Source organism: Tachysurus fulvidraco, chromosome 6 (genome assembly GCF_022655615.1).
Source record: "Tachysurus fulvidraco isolate hzauxx_2018 chromosome 6, HZAU_PFXX_2.0, whole genome shotgun sequence".
NCBI classification, from domain to species: Eukaryota; Metazoa; Chordata; class Actinopteri; order Siluriformes; family Bagridae; genus Tachysurus; species Tachysurus fulvidraco.
This window is the reverse complement of record NC_062523.1, coordinates 31,112,555-31,132,554: the sequence shown is the minus strand read 5'-3', so window position 1 is coordinate 31,132,554 and position 20,000 is coordinate 31,112,555. Positions and strand designations below refer to the sequence as shown.

The window sequence follows — 20,000 nt, the reverse complement described above, 5'->3', positions numbered from 1 at the left end:
AATTGATTAATTAAGCAAACGATTAATCGATTAGTCGATTAATTAATTAATTGTATTGATTAATTAATTAATTCATTCATTCATTAACGAGGTCTAACACTAAACTGTTCTAACACTTTCTAATTCCAGCTATTTGAGGAAAACATGTTGATTCTTTCTTTTTTCCTGCTCTCTATTCAGGCCGGCTATTTCCAGCAGTCATGAGTGTTCACATCACCCAATGTACCCGATGTAGGTAGAAAGATTACATCATCTCACTGTGGATTTCTGGGCTTTAACACAAATTTAGACCACTGGAGCTTTTATTTGCTGCAGCTTTCATGTTTGTGGGAGAAAAATAGGATCAAGGTTACCATGACAACTTTGCCACAAATAGATTTACACATTGTCATTTGTAGTGAAAAAAGAGTAGAACGTCTCTTAGAACCAAACATTCTCTCATTCATTCATTCATCTCCTACCGCTTATCCGAACTTCTCGGGTCACGGGGAGCCTGTGCCTATCTCAGGCGTCATCGGGCATCGAGGCAGGATACACCCTGGACGGAGTGCCGACCCATCACAGAGAGCACACACACTCTCATTCACACTCACACACTCACACACTACGGACAATTTTCCAGAGATGCCAATCAACCTACCATGCATGTCTTTGGACCGGGGGAGGAAACCGGAGTACCCGGAGGAAACCCCCGAGGCACGGGGAGAACATGCAAACTCCACACACACAAGGCGGAGGCGGGAATCGAACCCCCAACCCTGGAGGTGTGAGTTGAACGTGCTAACCACTAAGCCACCGTGTCCCCCTAGAACCAAACAAACAAACAAACAACAAAACAAACAAAGAAACAACAAAATATACAAACACTAAACAAACAACAACCAAATAAACAACCAACAAACATAAAAAACAAACAACAAACAAACTACCAAACAAACATTGTTATTATATGTAGTATTCCAGAGACAGGCTTTAAATCAGAGTTTAGAAATTTAACCAACAAAAATGTAAATACATCTAGAGGATTTAAAAGCGATATTCGTCAGATATCGACTCGATCTTATCCGTCATGTTCAGCGATTATGCTCAAAGCGACGTTAATCGGATACTTTAAAATGTTCTGCTGTCGTCGTGATTATGGACTCGAACTGGACCTCAAATCTAAAACTCTGTTCTTACATTCAAAAGTTTATATTAATCTAGAAATCTGGTTTGTCATCCTGTTTGGACACATGGGGAGCTGAAACTGGGGCAGGAGAAGGAGCAGTATGAATGGAGTGTTGTTCATAATGACATTTAAATGAGAAGCGTAATGGGGGCACGGTGGCTTAGCGGTTAGCGCGTTCGCCTCACACCTCCGGGGTCGGGGGTTCGATTCTTGCCTCCGCCTTGTGTGTGTGGAGTTTGCATGTTCTCCCCGTGCCTCGGGGGTTTCCTCCGGGTACTCCGGTTTCCTCCACCGGTCCAAAGACATGCATGGTAGGTTGATTGGCATCTCTGGAAAATTGTCCGTAGTGTGTGTGTGTGTGAGTGAATGAGAGTGTGTGTGTGTGCCCTGTGATGGGTTGGCACTCCGTCCAGGGTGTATCCTGCCTCGATGCCCGATGACGCCTGAGATAGGCACAGGCTCCCCGTGACCCGAGAAGTTCAGATAAGCGGTAGAAGATGAGTGAGAGTTTAAAGTCCCTGTTACACCCGTGCATTAGAAGAAACTGACCGAGTCAGTAATGGACACTTCCAGGAGTCTGACACGGACATTTATCCCACACGCGGAAACAAAATCTCTCAGGACACAAAGGAAGCATGTCCATTCTCTCACTGTGTCTCTGGGGGAAAACGATAAGTGTGGTTTTTCTTGGTCTGGTGAAGAATTTCTTGGAAGGTTTGGGTGATGAGAAAGTCTTTCTTCTTCTCATCCTCTCATCTTATTCTTCTTCTCACCTGTGGTTTGGTAGTTTTTTTTTTTGCACCCTTTTTAGACACTGAACCTGAATCTTTGCATTACTTCTGTGAAATGTCAGGCTTTTCTTTCTGAAAAGTTTACAGCTAAAAAAAAAATCCAGAAATCATAATATAATAGAAGTATAAACTCATGCACTTGTTCTTACTCACACATATAATTGGGGATTTTATGACACGTTCTGTAAGATGATGTTTTAGTTGTCAGCGCTTCGTAACAGTCGGTAGGGTTTTGACAGGAAGTCGGACAGAAAGTTCCTCTGTATCACGTCGTGCTTTGTCTGAGAGAGAGAGAGAGAGAGAGAGAGAGAGAGAGAGAGAGAGAGAGAGAATGAGTGTTGGGTCTGTGTTGAACTCGGGAAATTGCGCCGCCATGTCAGGAGCTCTTGAGGAACTAAAATAATAACTAAAACTGATGTAGAAAGGACTCAAAGAAAGTGTCACCTAAATGAGGATGAGGTTCAGTTCTGAGTCTGGTTCCTCCCAAGGTTTCTTCCTCATATCATCTCAGGGGGGTTTACCTCACCACCGTCACCTCAGGCTTGATCATTAGGGACAGATGTTAGAGATAAATAGGAACTTAATTTTAAACATTACAATTTTTATTCTGGGGGGCACGGTGGCTTAGTGGTTAGCATTTTAGCCTCACACCTCCAGGGTCGGGGGTTCGATTCCCACCTCCGCCTCGTGTGTGTGTGGAGTTTGCATGTTCTGCCTGTGCCTCGGGGGTTTCCTCCGGGTACTCTGGTTTCCTCCCCCGGTCCAAAGACATGCATGGTAGGTTGATTGGCATCTCTGGAAAATTGTCCGTAGTGGGTGAGTGTGTGAGTGAATGAGAGTGTGTGTGTGTGTGTGTGTGTGTGTGTGTGTGTGTGTGTGTGAGTGAATGAGAGTGTGTGTGTGTGTGTGTGTGTGTGATGGGTTGGTCCAGGAATGAATGAATGAATGAATGAATGAACCTATTAAGTTAGTAAAGCTCTTTTCTCTCTTGTAAAGATGCAGATTCAGGACTGGGTCAAGGTTCATGGTCATAGAGAGTTTTGGTAAACTGGGATATTTTGATGCTGGTGCTTCATGTCTAAGTGAAGTGACGTGACGTACGGCTAAGTACGGTGACCCAGACTCAGAATTCGTTCTCTGTGTTTAACCCATCCAAAGTGCACACACACAGCAGTGAACACACACACACAGTGAACACACACACAGCAGTGAACACACACACAGCAGTGAACACACACACACCATGAACACACACACACCATGAACACACACACACACAGTGAACACACACACACAGTGAACACACTCACAGCAGTGAACACACACACAGCAGTGAACACACACACAGCAGTGAACACACACACACAGTGAACACACACACAGCAGTGAACACACACACACACACACTGTGAACACACACACAGCAGTGAACACACACACACACACACACTGTGAACACACACACAGCAGTGAACACACACAGCAGTGAACACACACACAGCAGTGAACATACACACACACCGTGAACACACACACAGCAGTGAACACACACACACCGTGAACACACACACACCGTGAACACACACACAGCAGTGAACACACACACACACACACACACACACACACACACACACACACACACACACACACACACACCGTGAACACACACACACACACACACACACACACACACACCGTGAACACACACACACACACACACACACACACACACACACACACACACCGTGAACACACACACACCGTGAACACACACACAGCAGTGAACACACACACACACACACACACACACACACACACACACACACACCGTGAACACACACCCGAATCAGTGGGTTTTCTGACAAACATTTAAAAAAAATATGAAAGAACAAAGTAATGAACCTTAAAATGCCTCCAAATGTTACCTCCTGTGCTCCAAAATATTTTTAAATAATGGATTTTATAAAAACATGTCAAAATTATTGACAACCCTAAAATTGAAAGAATAACTCTTTCTAAAAAAAAAATTAAAAATGATCCTTCACTGTGTGAACTACTGAAAACAAGTAATGTTGTATATTTTATCAAGGAAACTAATGACTACGGATCGGAGGGGTTCGGATGGGTTCGGTTGGAGCTAGTTTAATAAAGATGGTGCTCTCTCAGAAATAAATGTACAAAGCTTTACTTGTGCTTGTTATTGGTGTGATACTGTACCTCTGAGCTCTGCACCATTTGTACCGGTTGCCCAGTGTTGTTATTGTGTGTTAGTGTCTCCGTGGGGGCTTCACCAAATGATTAAAAGGAGGGGGTGCCAATATTTTTGAAAGCAGGGTTTTTGACAGGAAGGAGACCGACTGTGTACCGATTTCCTTCGAAGCCCTCGGTTTGTCCTCATGGGTGGTAAAGCAGAGGTGTCTTTATTTTACAATTATTAGGTTTTGAAGGAACCAGACGTGTGCATGGATGTCTTACTCACAAAGGACCAAGACATTTTTGTTTGTGTGTGTGTGTGTGTGTGTGTGTGTGTGTGTGTGTGTGTGTGTGTGTGTATACAGTGCACGATGAAATTACAGGCACAGTGTCTCAGGAACAAGTTTCAGTCTGATGCGTTTTCATATCCGAGTATATAAAGTATGCATATATGTAAAAATCCTACTAGGTCACAATCATTTCTTACCGCTTATCCGAACTTCTCGGGTCACGGGGAGCCTGTGCCTATCTCAGGCGTCATCGGGCATCGAGGCAGGATACACCCTGGACGGAGTGCCAACCCATCACAGGGCACACACACACTCTCATTCACTCACACACACACACTCACACACTCTCATTCACTCACACACACACACACACTACGGACAATTTTCCAGAGATGCCAATCAACCTACCATGCATGTCTTTGGACCGGGGAGGAAACCGGAGTACCCGGAGGAAACCCCTGAGGCACGGGGAGAACATGCAAACTCCACACACACAAGGCGGAGGCAGGAATCGAACCCCCAACCCTGGAGGTGTGAAGCAAACGTTCTTGCAACATTTCATTCACAACACAAACAGAAATGAGCAACGACTACGACAAAAACGGTTGCTTTATTAGCTTTACGAGCTTTACGAGCGCACCATGACATGTCCTCGTAACTTCATTTAAAACGTATACAGGAAATAATCTGTGATCACATAGCCAGCATTTAGAACATGCTTTAACACAAAAGATCCAAGCGATTATAAAGTAAATGCCGCATAACCAAGACTTCTGGCATGTACAAAAAAAAAAAACAACTTACACCACGAACATATCTTCGTTCATTCATTCAGAATATTTAACACTATTTATTCAGTGAGTAGCAGCTGACAGGTTGCCACCTCACAGCTCCACGGTTTTATCCTGAACTCGGGTAAGAGAGTTTCTGTGCATGTGGACTGGCTACTTTAAACGATGCTACATGCGAATGAGTGTGTGAGCATGTGTGTACATGATGGAAAGGATCTAGATCCAAGGTCACCCTGACCATGATAAAGGGCTCACTGAAGATGAATGAATGAAAGAAAGAATGAAAGAAGGATTCAGCCCATGGCTGTCCTTAGCCCTTGTGTAATCATTTAACGCAGATATAGCGATCGTCTGTTGTACAACTAAACCGAATAAACTACGGGTTTGTTTTTTTATTTGTTAATACAATTAAAGTGGCATGAAAAGTTGCACTTAGCCTTCCATAACTCCTGGGTGACTTTTACTGCTTTAGCCAGGCTTCCAAAAAAGAATCCGATTTAAACAGATTTTTGAGATACAGACCCTGTATTTTGTTCTGGAAGTAACTATAATGGTGGCTAGAAGATGAGGTTCACACTTCCAAATGTAACTGGAAGTTCTTGGAGGAGGTGAAAAAGGGCTCCTATTGTGCCTCTTTTCCACCGGAAAGACCCGGGTGCTGGTTCAGAGCTAGTGCTGGTGCTGGTTCAGAGTTGGTTCCACTGGAGAACCTTCTAAGAACCGGTTTGCCTTTCCACCGGCTAGAGAGCGTCACAGCGCCGAGTGTGACGTCACTGTATACGTGTCACGTGTCCCAGCGACGTTAGCGCAGCAGCGACAAACACAAACACAACAACAACAACAATGGTGGATGTTGCTTTACTGTTAATGCTCATGGCTTTGCGAACCTACATCGGCATCCAAACGCGGCGAATAAAACGTGTACGTGCGGCTCCGTGTAATCTGTATAAACGGAGGTTGTGATCGATAAAGTACATAACGTTATTTTATCATTAACACAGAAAAAAAATTAGCCTTAGCATGTAGCTACCTACTATCATGTGTGCTGATAATGTATCATATCGCGGTAAAGTAAAAGTGTATTAAACATTAGTATACTTAAGGTACATTATCAAATGCGCTAACAGTAGCCCCGCCCACAGCCCCGCCCACAGCTCCTGACCCAAGCGGTTCTTAAGTCTAGACCAGCAACGTTTTGATGCTACTTAAGAACCACTTTTCCTGGTTCGGAGCCGGTGCTTTGGCGGTCGAAACAGAAAGAACTGGTTCTAAATTAGGCTCTGAACCTGCACTCGAACTGCCTCGGTGGAAAAGGGGCATTAAAGACCTTCTTGTAGGGGAAGATTAAAAGCTGACACTCGAATTAATGTAGCAGCAAAGGCATTAGGGTCATAATGTAGGATTGTCCTTAGTGACTCTGACCAATTATCCGTTTATCAGAATCCCTACAGGGCGCCGCTGATGAAGTGTACTTCATATGGTATGAAGACGTCTCTGACTCGGAACGAGAAGCAGCTTTCACTGTTCTGTGATCCATGTGTCAGATGGCGTCCACATGGGTAAGGTCTAATGAAGTGGTCGAGTCTGTGTGAAATCCCATTCAGGAACTTTGTCTCACTACAAGAGAAAGAATCAGATGGGATGTTTTTTTAAGGAAGTTAACCAACTAACTAAAGATGGTACTGTAGAAGTTCAGGCCTGGTCTTTGTCCCAAAAGAGAAGTAGATCAGAGTTTGTCTTAAAAGACTGTAAAGTTTGTCGTTTATTTCTTCTGATCCTTAAGGTGTGGTATAACATCCTGTCATTAGATGAAATGTTTCAATATTGTGCCAGAGTTCAGATATTGTTATCTACAAAGTCTCTTCATCATCTTCAGGACCACTACTGGGAAGTGCAGGCAGTGACTCTTTCAGCAGAATATCATCCACTTGCTTTGCACTGTCCTCTGACTCCTCAGGAACCGATGGAGGTAGGCTGTCAGCATCCGAGTTGTTAAGCACATAGCCTGGCAGCGCCATGTGGGCACTGATGGACGGGGCTCCGGTGCTGCGGTACACGCGACTGGAGAAGAGCGTGGTGGAGCGCGTACCAGGTGCCCCTGTGGCCAGGTGTGATTGGCTGCCAGTGCTGTTGTTGAGGCCTGTTGGCACTGAGCCATAACGGTAAGTGCCACAGACTACCGGACCCTTCCAGTCGAAGGCCAGTTTCCAGCGTGTCCAGGTCTTTTTTATTTCTGTCTGGACCTGAGGGAGAAAGATGGAGAAACAGATGTTATGTTACATTTACACTATTGACATTTTATATGAGATTTGGACGGCAAGCTCGAATTGGGTTTAAACTCACCTCTCCATTACAATAACAGTAGATTATGGACACAAAGAAACCCTAGAGGAGAAAAAGAATAAAAGAGAACTAAAATAAAGACACATCCTTAATTCCTTGTACTTCAGACCATGACGTTATGAGGTTGGATTAGTTAAAGATAGAAATTAAGTATAAATATAAAGAAGATAATAATTATGGATAGATACAGTAGAGTTATTGGGTCTTCAGATTAGATCCTGGTGAAAGAGAGAGTTTATGTCATTTGTGTGAAGTACAAAGCTGAATGTTATTTATATGTTTTATTATCAGCTTAGAATAGAATTGGATTCAATTCTATCTGTGCAGCTTGAAGCTTTAGAGCAGGGGTGTCAAACTCTGGCCCGTGGGCCAAATTTGGCCCATGGTGTAATTATATTTGGCCCGCGAGATAATATCAAATGTGCATTACAGCCGGCTAGCCGCATGCTTCGCTAATACTACAAATCCCAGAATGCCTTGCCACTGTATCGACGCGTAGTCACGAACAGCAAGCGCCCCTCATTCTCTGTTGACAGTCGTTAACAACCGTGTTACAGTCACATGGGGCAAGTTAATTCACCCTCCACAAAAATGGCCAAACGAAAGATGGACAATAGGAGCTTACAGGACAGGAGGGAGACAGATTATCTGTTCATGTATATAAAGGACAGACCTGTTTGTGTTGTGTGCTAACGGAGCTAACGTGTCTGTAACGACAGTATATAAGATAAGAAGACAATATGACATGAAACCTTATGAGAAGTATAAGGACCTGGACGTAAAGCAGAAGCTCCAGAAGGTGGAGGAGATGAAAAAAAGTCTGGTTTCCGGTCAGACTGTGTTCATGAAAGCAACATAAAAAGTGAAGCTGCTGTAAAGGCTGTAAAGCTTTATTGTGGCAGCAGAAACAGCAAAATCTGCCCTTTAATGTGGGAGTTTGTCAAAAAGTGTATGGTCAAAGTTTGTGACATGAACATCACTGATGTGGCCTTTATTTCTAATTTAATTTCTTATGTGTTTGTAATAACGAGCTCTGGTTGTTCTAAATCCTGTGTTTAAGTAAAACTAAAGTTTGTTTCCGTATGAAAAAGGTCGAACAATACAAATCAGTTGTAGTTAATTTTACAATAAATATTCAATTTGGCCCGTGACTTTATCCCAGTTTTATATTTTGGCCCCTGACTTTATCCCAGTTTTATATTTTGGCCCCTGACTTTATCCCAGTTTTATATTTTGGCCCACTGTGAATTTGAGTTTGACTCCCCTGCTTTAGAGTGACTTAGTCTCAAACATCCTTATTTGTCTAAGATAAAGTAATTCAGTCTGTTGTATTATTTTTATTTGTACGCATTTACATTTAGAAGTGAAATAAATTTAGAAATAGTGAACATCCACATTATAAGAAATAATCCTGCACTTAAAGGTGAGGTCTCCGTTGTTTGAAAGCTGATGTCGATATTTGAAATCACCAAAACAAACACGCCCCTGACCCAAATGGGTCCCACCCCTGTATCGAATATTCACAGATTTCCGCTGAACACTCTCTCCACCCATATTCACAAGACACGCCCCTTTCTGCTCATTGGCTACACGTTAGTTTTGTATTTGTTTGGTTTGTCGGACCGAATCAGTTTTCGGAAGCATTTCTCAAACAACGGAGACCCCACCTTTAAATCCCTGAATAGAGAAGGGGGTAACTCAGAGGTAACTTCTCTGGCAAGTTGATTTCCTTTACCTCAAATGAATATCCTGACATTTATGGCTTTGAATTGTCTATCTCTGATATCTAAAATGGCAAAAAATAGGCAGTTGCCACTTGTATTGCTCAGAGTTCATTACAAAGTTTATAAGGTATAAAGTTTTTTTTTTTTTTTGCATGCATTCTTTTTATATTTCATTAAATGGCAGATTTTTTTCTCCCTATTCTTTGAGGGCACATGCCAGCTCTTCCTGAATTAGCATATGAGAGCTGTTAGCGGGAGAAAAAAAAACCCTTGCAAAACACTGTGAGTCAGACCCAGAGAGACGGATACGTGTGCATCGGCTTGTTGTATACTGAGGGGATTAAATTAACATGATCCAGAAAGTGGATATTTGGCATGATCAGTATCCACTGCTTCATTCCTATGATTCTCTTGAGGACTTGCTCCAGTCACTAAGTATTATATCGGTAACATCTTACATTAAAGTTCACTAACATGAAATATTTTAAACCTTATAATTAACCTGAACATACCATGAATGATTTTTCATGGGATTTTCAATACAGCAAATATGACAAATAATCAATTCCTGCATAAATCAATCGCATGAATGGATAAATGAATGGTGTTTTTTTAACTGATGGTAAATGTCAGGGATCAGCCCGGACTTTTGCCCATGTGCTGCTGTTGTTGTTGTTGTTGTTGTTTTTGTTGTTACGTGTCTGCCCCGCCTTCGTCTGCTCCTCCCTGTCTCCACACCTGATCCTAATCGTGTCCCATTGTCTTTATTACAGTATATAAATGAGCATTAGTTACGTGTGGTTACCTTAGTCATTGTCAGTCGTTGTTAAGTGTCGTCATTCGTACTGTTTTAGTTCTCGTCTTTTACCGTGTTGTCTTTATTATTTATGAATTTATAAATTATGAATTTACTTCCTCCCCTGGTTGTGACAGTAAATAGTAAATTCCATTAATTACACAATAAGAGTCCCTGATTTTAGTTCAACACTTTCTTTTTTTTTATTTTTACACATAATAATTAATCACAAATTAACAAATAAACATTGAACAAATGATATTAGTATTTAATCATTTGTTTTTATTACTGTCACTTTTTATTCCCGCAGTAAATAATGTTAGCTAAGGACATGGTGATGTAAAGCTTTAGAGATATATTATTGTTTACTGGTATTGGAAATCTGGGGGAGATAAAAAGAATGAAAAATAACTGAACATATATATGAAAGGTCTGATATGAGTTTAGGTCGTGTGTGGGACTTTCTGTGGCTTTAATTTGTGTACGCTTGTACTGACTGGAGATCTACAGTATATGAGCTCCAGTAACAAACTCTTCCAATAAAGTTTGTATTCAAAGTCAGATTCGAAGAACTTGAACTACCATAAGGTTACTTAGTTGGGATAGGTTTCTGTCAAAACACAAATCTCGCCTTCTGCAAACGCATAAGCCGAGTGCGTGAGGAGACAGAGAGATAAAAAAAAAGACGAGTTGCCGGGAAGTGCAAGATGCCCAAACTGCACATAGGATTTTCTGGCTAACCAGCAGCTGTCATGCTGTACTTTACAGTCTCAGACAGGAGAGCGTGAGGTCTGTGCAATCAGGAGCGCAAGCTTTGTCAAAACAGCAGGCGATTTGGAAATCTCATGAATAAATTTACTAAATGCATTAGATTCAACGCTGTCACTAAAGATATAAAGTTTTACAAATAAATTCCACAATTCTGGCACTAGCATTGTTCAGCCTTAGAGTGGAAACAACACGTTCAGGAATAACACATTCACAGCACTAAGTGAACAAAAAAAATTCGCATCACATTGTAATTGTACTTTGATTATGAAAATTCATTCATTTATTCATTTTTTACCGCTTATCCGAACAATCTCGGGTCACGGGCATCGAGGCAGGATACACCCTGGACGGAGTGCCAACCCATCACAGGGCACAGACACACACACACACACACACACACACACACTCACAACAATTTTCCAGAGATGCCAATCAACCTACCATGCATGTCTTTGGACCGGGGGAGGAAACCGGAGTACCCGGAGGAAACCCCCGAGGCACGGGGAGAACATGCAAACTCCACACACGAGGCGGAGGCGGGAATCGAACCCCCGACCGTGGAGGTGTGAGGCGAACGTGCTAACCGCTAAGCCACCGTGCCTGATTATGAAAATGTGGTCAAAATTGTAGTTCTGTGTGCAAAAAGCCTTTTGACAATTTCTTCACCAGCTGACTTTCAAACACTACTTTAATCAATAGAACAGCTGAGAGAGAAAAAAAAAACAATCATGGGCAAATCTCCATCTTATAATAACCTCCATCTTCTTTCCAGAAGAGTGGAGGTTATTATAACACTAACGTAGGCCTAAATCTGATATATGATGCTCGTTAAGCGGCGGTGATGTGATGATCAGGCGGAGTATTTTTTCCGTATACAGTACCGAGATGAATTGTTCCAGTCCCTGCATATTGTCTGGCATGATACATCTGATAACTGATTAAAGTATGTGAGCGTTTAACTTATGATCATGTACCTGGAAGGAGTTGAAGAACAGCTCGCAGTACATGCGCACTTCCCAGCCGACTCCTTTGAAGGTGTGCGGCATCCCCACAAACACGATGTAGTGTACACCGAAAACCAACACCAACACCAGTGTGGATTTAGCCAGCTTCCTGTTCGCAGACACAAAGGGTGAGATGGGAGATGAGGAGTCTCTGATTATACTGATTAATATTAACACGTCATTTCAGAACATGGACCAAAATACAGTGCACGAACTGAAACGAGATAATGAGATAACATAGAAATAATGAGATAACATAGAAAAAGGTAGGGATTAATTAGCAAACACTATACAATATAGTACATAATGGCAAAATTAAGGTAAACACTTTATCCTGGTCAGAGATACAGTGGATCTGTGACCAACCCAGTGGTATCGCATCGATGGCCTAATTTAACAGCTAATCCTCATTACTGGTGTTGTTTTGGGATGTGGCACAAAGCTGAAGTTTCTGGACAAAAGCCAGATGGAAAAGGAGTAAAAGTTGAGCTCAGTGTATATTTTTCTGTATTAGCAGTTTAGCTTAAAGCGTAATTTCACATTATTGGAATCAATTCTGAGTGACATTCCAGGGATCACAACTTTCACATGCGCAAAGACAAGAGACGACATTGAGCTCGAAAATCCTCGGACGATCCACCGACTACCTACCAACACACTCATACAGACGAATCACTGAGCTTTAATAACGATCCCGCTTACAACGGAGAAGCTGACCGTTATAGTTAATGGAATATGACTAACACAGAAAAGCTATGAGCAAAGTGTTTATTTAATCATAGTACCATCTTTATATATTAAGCAGACCAACATGCCATTTTAAAGCATATTAAAATGTAAACCGTATCCTCTCTCGTAATTTTTGTAAACATGCGAGAGTGAACAGTGCCATCTGTCCAGACCGGCACCTGTGATACACCGCATACCGCGATGGGACGGTGTCCAAAAGCAGCGAATTAATAACTGTTATTAAGCATAACAAATCGCATGCCTTTGCAGTTTGCTCGTTCCCAGTCTGAAAGCTTATATGGACAAATGGACATTTAACACCAGAAAGCAAAAGGTAGTAATTATCATCACTTTATCTGCATGATCTGGATCCTCTATTTGCAATGATAGAGCAGTTAAACCTACTGGAATTAAATCAGCAAACACAGCACCAAAGCGCAGAGAACGTCAGATAGCAGAACAAAACAGAATTCTGATACTGTGATGAGATTCAAATGATGTCGTCTATAAGCCACTGCATCCATATTTCTCTTGTTATTTCTCCCTTGACTTCTTTTAAACCAACGATAATATTCCTGGAGCGTACATTCAGGATCTCTGGGATAACCCAGTTGCAGGAAGCTCTTTACATATTTATAGCACTTAAACCCACTGGGGCTGTTCAGATGTCTCGGTGAGTAAAACTCCATGATTTATGTCAGTATTTATAAAATGATGGAGGTAAAAGCTCGGTACAAACCTGTACTGTTTCCTTGTGTCGTATCTGCCTGCGTTGGTCTCGCGGATCTTGGTTGCCAGAACTCGAACAATATTCACAAACAGGATAAAGTTTAGCTGAACATGAGAGGATTAAAGAGAGAGAGAAAGAAAACAGAATCGATAGAGTGATAAATTGCTTACGAGATTGTACTGCAGATATTTAATAGTCAGTTGATGAATCGGCTCAGTTCAATAAATGCTCCACTCTGTCAGTGTGAGGTCAACTACATGATCTGTAGTCCAAAGAAATGGCAAAGAAACACATCTGATATTCAAGACAACGCATCCAACACACCTCACCTCACCTCACCTCACCTCACTTTACCTCACCTCACCTCACCTCACCTCACCTCACCTCACCTCACTTTACTTTACTTTACTTTACTTTACTTTACTTTACTTTACTTTACTTCACTTCACTTCACTTCACCTCACCTCACCTCACCTCACCTCACCTCACCTCACCTCACCTCACCTCACCTCACCTCACCTCACTTTACTTTACTTTACTTTACTTTACTTTACTTTACTTTACTTTACTTCACTTCACTTCACTTCACTTCACTTCACTTCACCTCACCTCACCTCACCTCACCTCACTTTACTTTACTTTACTTCACCTCACTTCACCTCACCTCACTTTACTTTACTTCACCTCACCTCACCTCACCTCACTTTACTTTACTTTACTTCACTTTACTTCACCTCACCTCACCTCACCTCACCTCACCTCACTTTACTTTACTTTACTTCACTTTACTTCACCTCACCTCACCTCACCTCACTTTACTTTACTTTACTTCACTTTACTTTACTTTACTTTACTTCACCTCACCTCACTTTACTTTACTTCACTTTACTTTACTTTACTTTACTTCACTTCACTTCACCTCACTTTACTTCACCTCACTTTACTTCACCTCACCTCACTTTACTTCACCTCATCTCACCTCACTTTACTTTACTTCACCTCACTTTACTTTACTTTACTTCACTTCACCTCACCTCACCTCACCTCACCTCACCTCACTTCACCTCACTTCACTTCACCTCACTTTACTTCATTTCACCTCACCTCACCTCACTTGACCTCACTTTACTTCACCTCACCTCACCTCACCTCACCTCACCTCACCTCACCTCACCTCACCTTACTTTACTTTACTTTACTTTACTTTACTTTACTTTACTTTACTTTACTTTACTTTACTTCACTTCACTTCACCTCACCTCACTTCACTTTACTTTACTTCACTTCACTTCACCTCACTTTACTTCACCTCACCTCACCTCACTTTACTTCACCTCATCTCACCTCACTTTACTTTACTTCACCTCACTTTACTTTACTTTACTTCACTTCACCTCACCTCACCTCACTTCACTTCACCTCACCTCACTTTACTTCATTTCACCTCACCTCACCTCACTTGACCTCACTTTACTTCACCTCACCTCACCTCATCTCACCTCACCTCACCTTACTTCACCTCACCTCACCTTACTTCACCTCACCTCACCCCACACACAAACACACACCTTTTTCTTATTCCCAAACCCATTTTCTACTAGTTCAGTTCTTGTCACATTACAAAACACAGGTAATGTTAAATGCGAGGCTAGAAACAGGATTTATAAGAGACCCAAGTGTCTGATCAGCTCAGGCTCAAGGACAATGCAGGACAAATTCATTAGGGTCTGACAGAAGCAGCGCTTACTGAACATTTCACAGACATAATCACAGTCTGAGAATCAAAGCCTGTCACTACAGGGTGCACCAGACGCCTGTTTATGTCCGAGTCCGAGCGTTTTGTTCAGCATTAGGAATTAGTTTAATGGATTTTATGTTGCTGGTAGAGGAATTATTTGAAAACAGCTAATTGCTTGCTGAATGTCTGTCCACAGCAGGGGCCTGTAAGTCAGATCTATAACAGGGTTATAATGAGCCTCTGAATCAAAATAAATAAATAGAATACAAAAATAGAACCCATAGTAGTGACAATGGAGTGAAAGTGAAAGAGTTTTGATTATTCACATAACGTACGTAGCTTCTGACCCTGTTGTGTTCGCGTGTCTCTAGATTTTTGACTTTGCTATCCGCCGCTCTGTTTGTGACATTCGCCTTGTCATTCGATTCTGTTTGAATTCGCTATCGTTTCGAATAAAAGCACTCAATGCAATCGTCACTGTCTCTTCCACCGGAACAAAGGAGAAATCTAATTGATAATTAGCCAATTTGCTGTCAGATAATTACAGAGATACACTAGTGCATAATCATCAAAACATCTTAGTGACGCAATATTCAGGAAAAGTGTGATAATAAAAACTCGTCTGTCAAACTCTACTCTTTTAGAGGCTTGGATAAACATACTGCTGTACTGTATGTATCGGGTTAGAGCGGCTCCTGCGTTTATTATTAAAGCATACGGAGATCTTCGATGATGTTCAATTTTTCGTGATACCCAGGTGAGAGCGCCCCCTCTTGGGTATTTATTTAATCACCACTCGCCCACCATGTAATAAACAGTTTGAATTGTTTTTCCTATCATGCAAATTCTTCCGATGATTAAGCAACACGACCGGATGATACATGACTTCATTTTGCACCCGAATAAAGATAAATTGTTGAAATTCGGATCACAGGAATATGTTCAGTGATCCAAAATGAGGTGCTGACATTTTCCCAATTAGCAACTGAGCTGCATGAAGCAATGCTGAAACATATTTTGCACACACTTCCACTCAAGTAGTTGTTTAGAAGTGTGTGTGTGTGTGTGTGTGTGTGTGTGTGTGTGTGTGTGTGTGTGTATACACTAACTAGGGAATTTCTCTGCAAAATGTGATCTATTAAACATCTGTATTTCTAACAAACAAATTTGCTACCTGTTTCAGGAGAATTAAAGTCCAGTGTAAAAGAGCTTCATCCTGACAATTTGTTTCAAACCATCTGTAACAATCTTTATAGAATTTTATTTATGTAGTTTGTCGAGACTCTTTCAATGATCATTACTGAAATCTATATTATTTAATAATAATAATAATAATAATAATAATAATAATAATAATAATAATAATAATAATAATAATAATAATAATAATAATAATAATGTAGGGGGGCACAGTGGCTTAGCGGTCTCACACCTTCAGGGTTGTGGGTTCGATTCCCGCCTCCGCCTTGTATGTGTGGAGTTTGCATGTTCTCACCGTGCCTCGGGGGTTTCCTCCGGGTACTCCGGTTTCCTTCCCCGGTCCAAATGCATGGTAGGTTGATTGGCATCTCTGGAAAATTGTCCGTAGTGTGTGTGTGTGTGTGAGTGAATGAGAGTGTGAGTGTGCCCTGTGATGGGTTGGCACTCCGTCCAGGGTGTATCCTGCCTCGATGCCCGATGACGCCTGAGATAGGCACAGGCTCCCCGTGACCCGAGAAGTTCGGATAAGCGGTAGAAGATGAATGAATGAATGAATGAATGAATAATAATAATAATAATAATAATAATAATAATAATAATAATAATAATAATAATAATCTGAGAGTCCATGCACAGGTGTAAGGCTGTATGAGCTCAGAGACAGTCATGATGAGACGTGTATTGTTTTGTATGCGAAGCATCAAAAAACGTCAAGCAGCAGAGAAGTACGAGAGTAAACACATTCAATCCTAGAGACAATTTAGCATGACTGGAGGAAATCAACACAAAGTGCAAAATGATGAAGAGAAGATGAAATGTCTCTGCGTTCCTGCACTGCAGACCCTCCAGAACAGCAATATTGCCCCTGCTAATATCTGACAAATACAATTTGATTTGATCTGATTTGTTTTGAGCTCTGTGTCATTATTAAAACTGAATTAACATACAGGATGAACATTTAACGATTAACACAACATCACTCGAGGCCTCGTTCGGGAAACTACGGTGTGTCAGAAGCCCTGGGTGTAAAATATTAGTTCAAGGACGTAGTAATAAAACCTAAAGCAGTCGTAGGAACAAATTGTGGCAGAAAACGGCAGGAACATACGGAGCACGTTGTAGAGAAAGAAATTTACTATATGTATAAAACAGAGATTTGGGGTTCGTAAACATTGGTCCTTACACTAAGTCCTTACACCTGGTCCTCGTTTAATGTCATGTGATCGTGTTATGTGTCGTCGTATTCATACCTGCCTTTCCGTGTCATCGTCTACTGTTGCATTCAGTCTCCCAGGTTGTGTTTTGTTTATGATCATGTTCTGAGTATTCATGCATTATTACAGTTGTCATGTGTCATGTGTCGTTTCTTCTGCTCATTCACTCATTCATCTCCTACCGCTTATCCGAACTTCTCGGGTCACGGGGAGCCTGTGCCTATCTCAGGCGTCATCGGGCATCGAGGCAGGATACACCCTGGACGGAGTGCCAACCCATCACAGGGCACACACACACTCTCATTCACTCACACACACACACACACTACGGACAATTTTCCAGAGATGCCAATCAACCTACCATGCATGTCTTTGGACCGGGGGAGGAAACCGGAGTACCCGGAGGAAACCCCCGAGGCACGGGGAGAACATGCAAACTCCACACACACACACAAGGTGGAGGTGGGAATCGAACCCCCGACCCTGGAGGTGTGAGGCGAACGTGCTAACGCCCCCCCCCCCCCCCCATTTCTTCTGCTGAATTCGGTTATTGAACAAGGACCTGGCTTCGATCCTGCACGTGACTCCGAGTCGCTGAAACTAGCGTATGTTACAATTAGTGTTTGTTAGTTAACAAGGACATCGGGGATGCAGTCCTTAATGTTATAAAAGCTTACTGTATTTATCTGACTTATTAATGATGTGCCGACACTTTCAGACACCAGAAATCCCAGGAATCTCAGGTGTACATATTAAACATAGACAATTCTGTGAATATTTAAGCACACATGTCAAGATAAAACATTCTTACTATACAGTGTTTTATCCAGATCCTCAATGCTGGTAGTCTTACATATGAATTATTCTTCACATCAGCCGAGATCCTTATGTTGAGAGTTCGTATCTAGCCGACGTTACAGCTGAGCCAGTGCACCGAAGGGAACCGATAACACACCTGACTCAAATGAAGGTGCGCTACAAAGTGAAAAACTCCATATGAAAAACAACACATCCATATATCTCCTCTTTGTCCTTCCTCTTGACCTCTTACCTCCATCATCCTTCTACCTATATAACATCTCCCTCCTCTGTACATGTCCAAACCATCTCAATCTAGTCTCTCTGTCCTTGTCCCCAGAACCTGAGCCGTCCCTCTGATGTGCTCATTCCTGATCCTGTCCGTCCTCGTCACTCCTAAAGAGAACCTCATCATCCTCATCTCTGCCTCGTGTCTTTTCCTCACTGCTACAGTCTCTAACCCATACTGCAGAGCTGCTCTCACTACCGTCTTCTACACCTTTCCTTCTTAAGTATTAAGAAGCTTCATGAGCTATAATACGATAAATAAAGTCTTAATCTGCATATGAAAGCCTCGATGATACAGCACAAGATAGAAAACCCATAAAAGAAAAAAAAACGAAATAAAAAAAAAAAAAAACATAGATGCAGCAGTTGTTGCTGTTGTTGCTCAGACAACTAACCTGCTTCATCTGTCCATCTGATGTCAAGGACTGTATTATAGTGGCATTTATTCAGCATTTTCTTAATAGAAGGAAATGTGGACTTTTTCTATATTTGCTGTATAATTGCAAGTCTGATTAAGTGATGAAAAATACTAGATGCATGTAAAGACCATTCCAAAGGCCTTCCAAGGCCAATTTCCCCTGAGATCTCGAACCCTTTTAAAAGCAGACCTGAAGCTTTACTCTGCATTTAACTGTTAAATGGTGGAGCAAAAAAAAAAACAAAACAACAACCTTTAGTGCTCCAACTTCTGAGTGATTCATTCTAACTCATCTAATCCAGTGTGTGTGTGTGTGTGTGTGTGTGTGTGTGTGTGTGTGTGTGTGTGTGTGTGTGTGTGTGTGTGTTCAACACAAAGGCTACTTTCAATGCTAGCATCTCTTGCGTCCATCGAACTCCACACATTAATATTTTAGATCACGGTGGAGGTGGTGTAATGGTGTACGGATATAACCTGTTAATAACCTGTTAATAACCTGTTAATAACCTGTCAACCAATCAGGAATTTTTTCGTACATATTGCAGAATCCGTGCCATGAAAAACGGAGGCTCGTATCGAGTATTAACCCAGTGTTCCTACAGTAATGAAGTGTTTAGTGAGTCTGTCCTAAAATACACACATCTCAGAGGGCCTTTTTACACCCGGTCACTTCGTGTGTTGTCTCTGATCCGATAGCCGTCTGATTTGTTAAAACTGTCCCATTTACATCAGGCCACATACACGCGTCTCGGCGAATCTGATATCGATCCGATCTTTCTACTCCCGCCCAAAATGCTAATATATTTGCCCTCATTTCCGGGGTAACTGAAACAGAACACACTTTGGTGTCTGTGGTTTTCAGAACGTGATCAAAAAGAAGACGTAAAAACCGGTTACGACGTTTATGCTACAAAAAACAGCGTTGAAAGGTCACCTGCGAGTGACGTAGTTCCGTTTGGGAGGAGTTTAGCGCTGACGTATGTGGCTCGAACAACCACATACATTTACACCTGT

At 41.8% G+C, this 20,000-nt stretch overlaps 1 protein-coding gene across 1 annotated transcript in view; it reads right to left on the bottom strand.

The window, feature by feature from the left end:
- Nucleotides 1-6,460: 6,460 nt before the first annotated feature.
- The window catches only part of pth2ra (parathyroid hormone 2 receptor a), a 53,753-nt gene continuing 40,213 nt past the window's right edge, over nucleotides 6,461-20,000 (bottom strand). Inside the window, exons 10-13 of the mRNA XM_027145361.2 lie at nucleotides 13,340-13,434; nucleotides 11,842-11,980; nucleotides 7,577-7,618; nucleotides 6,461-7,476 (exon numbers count right to left, since the gene is read on the bottom strand). Of these exons, the coding sequence (XP_027001162.1) occupies nucleotides 7,084-7,476; nucleotides 7,577-7,618; nucleotides 11,842-11,980; nucleotides 13,340-13,434 (669 nt within the window). The 3' untranslated portion in view covers nucleotides 6,461-7,083. The remainder of the gene's footprint in view (nucleotides 7,477-7,576; nucleotides 7,619-11,841; nucleotides 11,981-13,339; nucleotides 13,435-20,000) is intronic.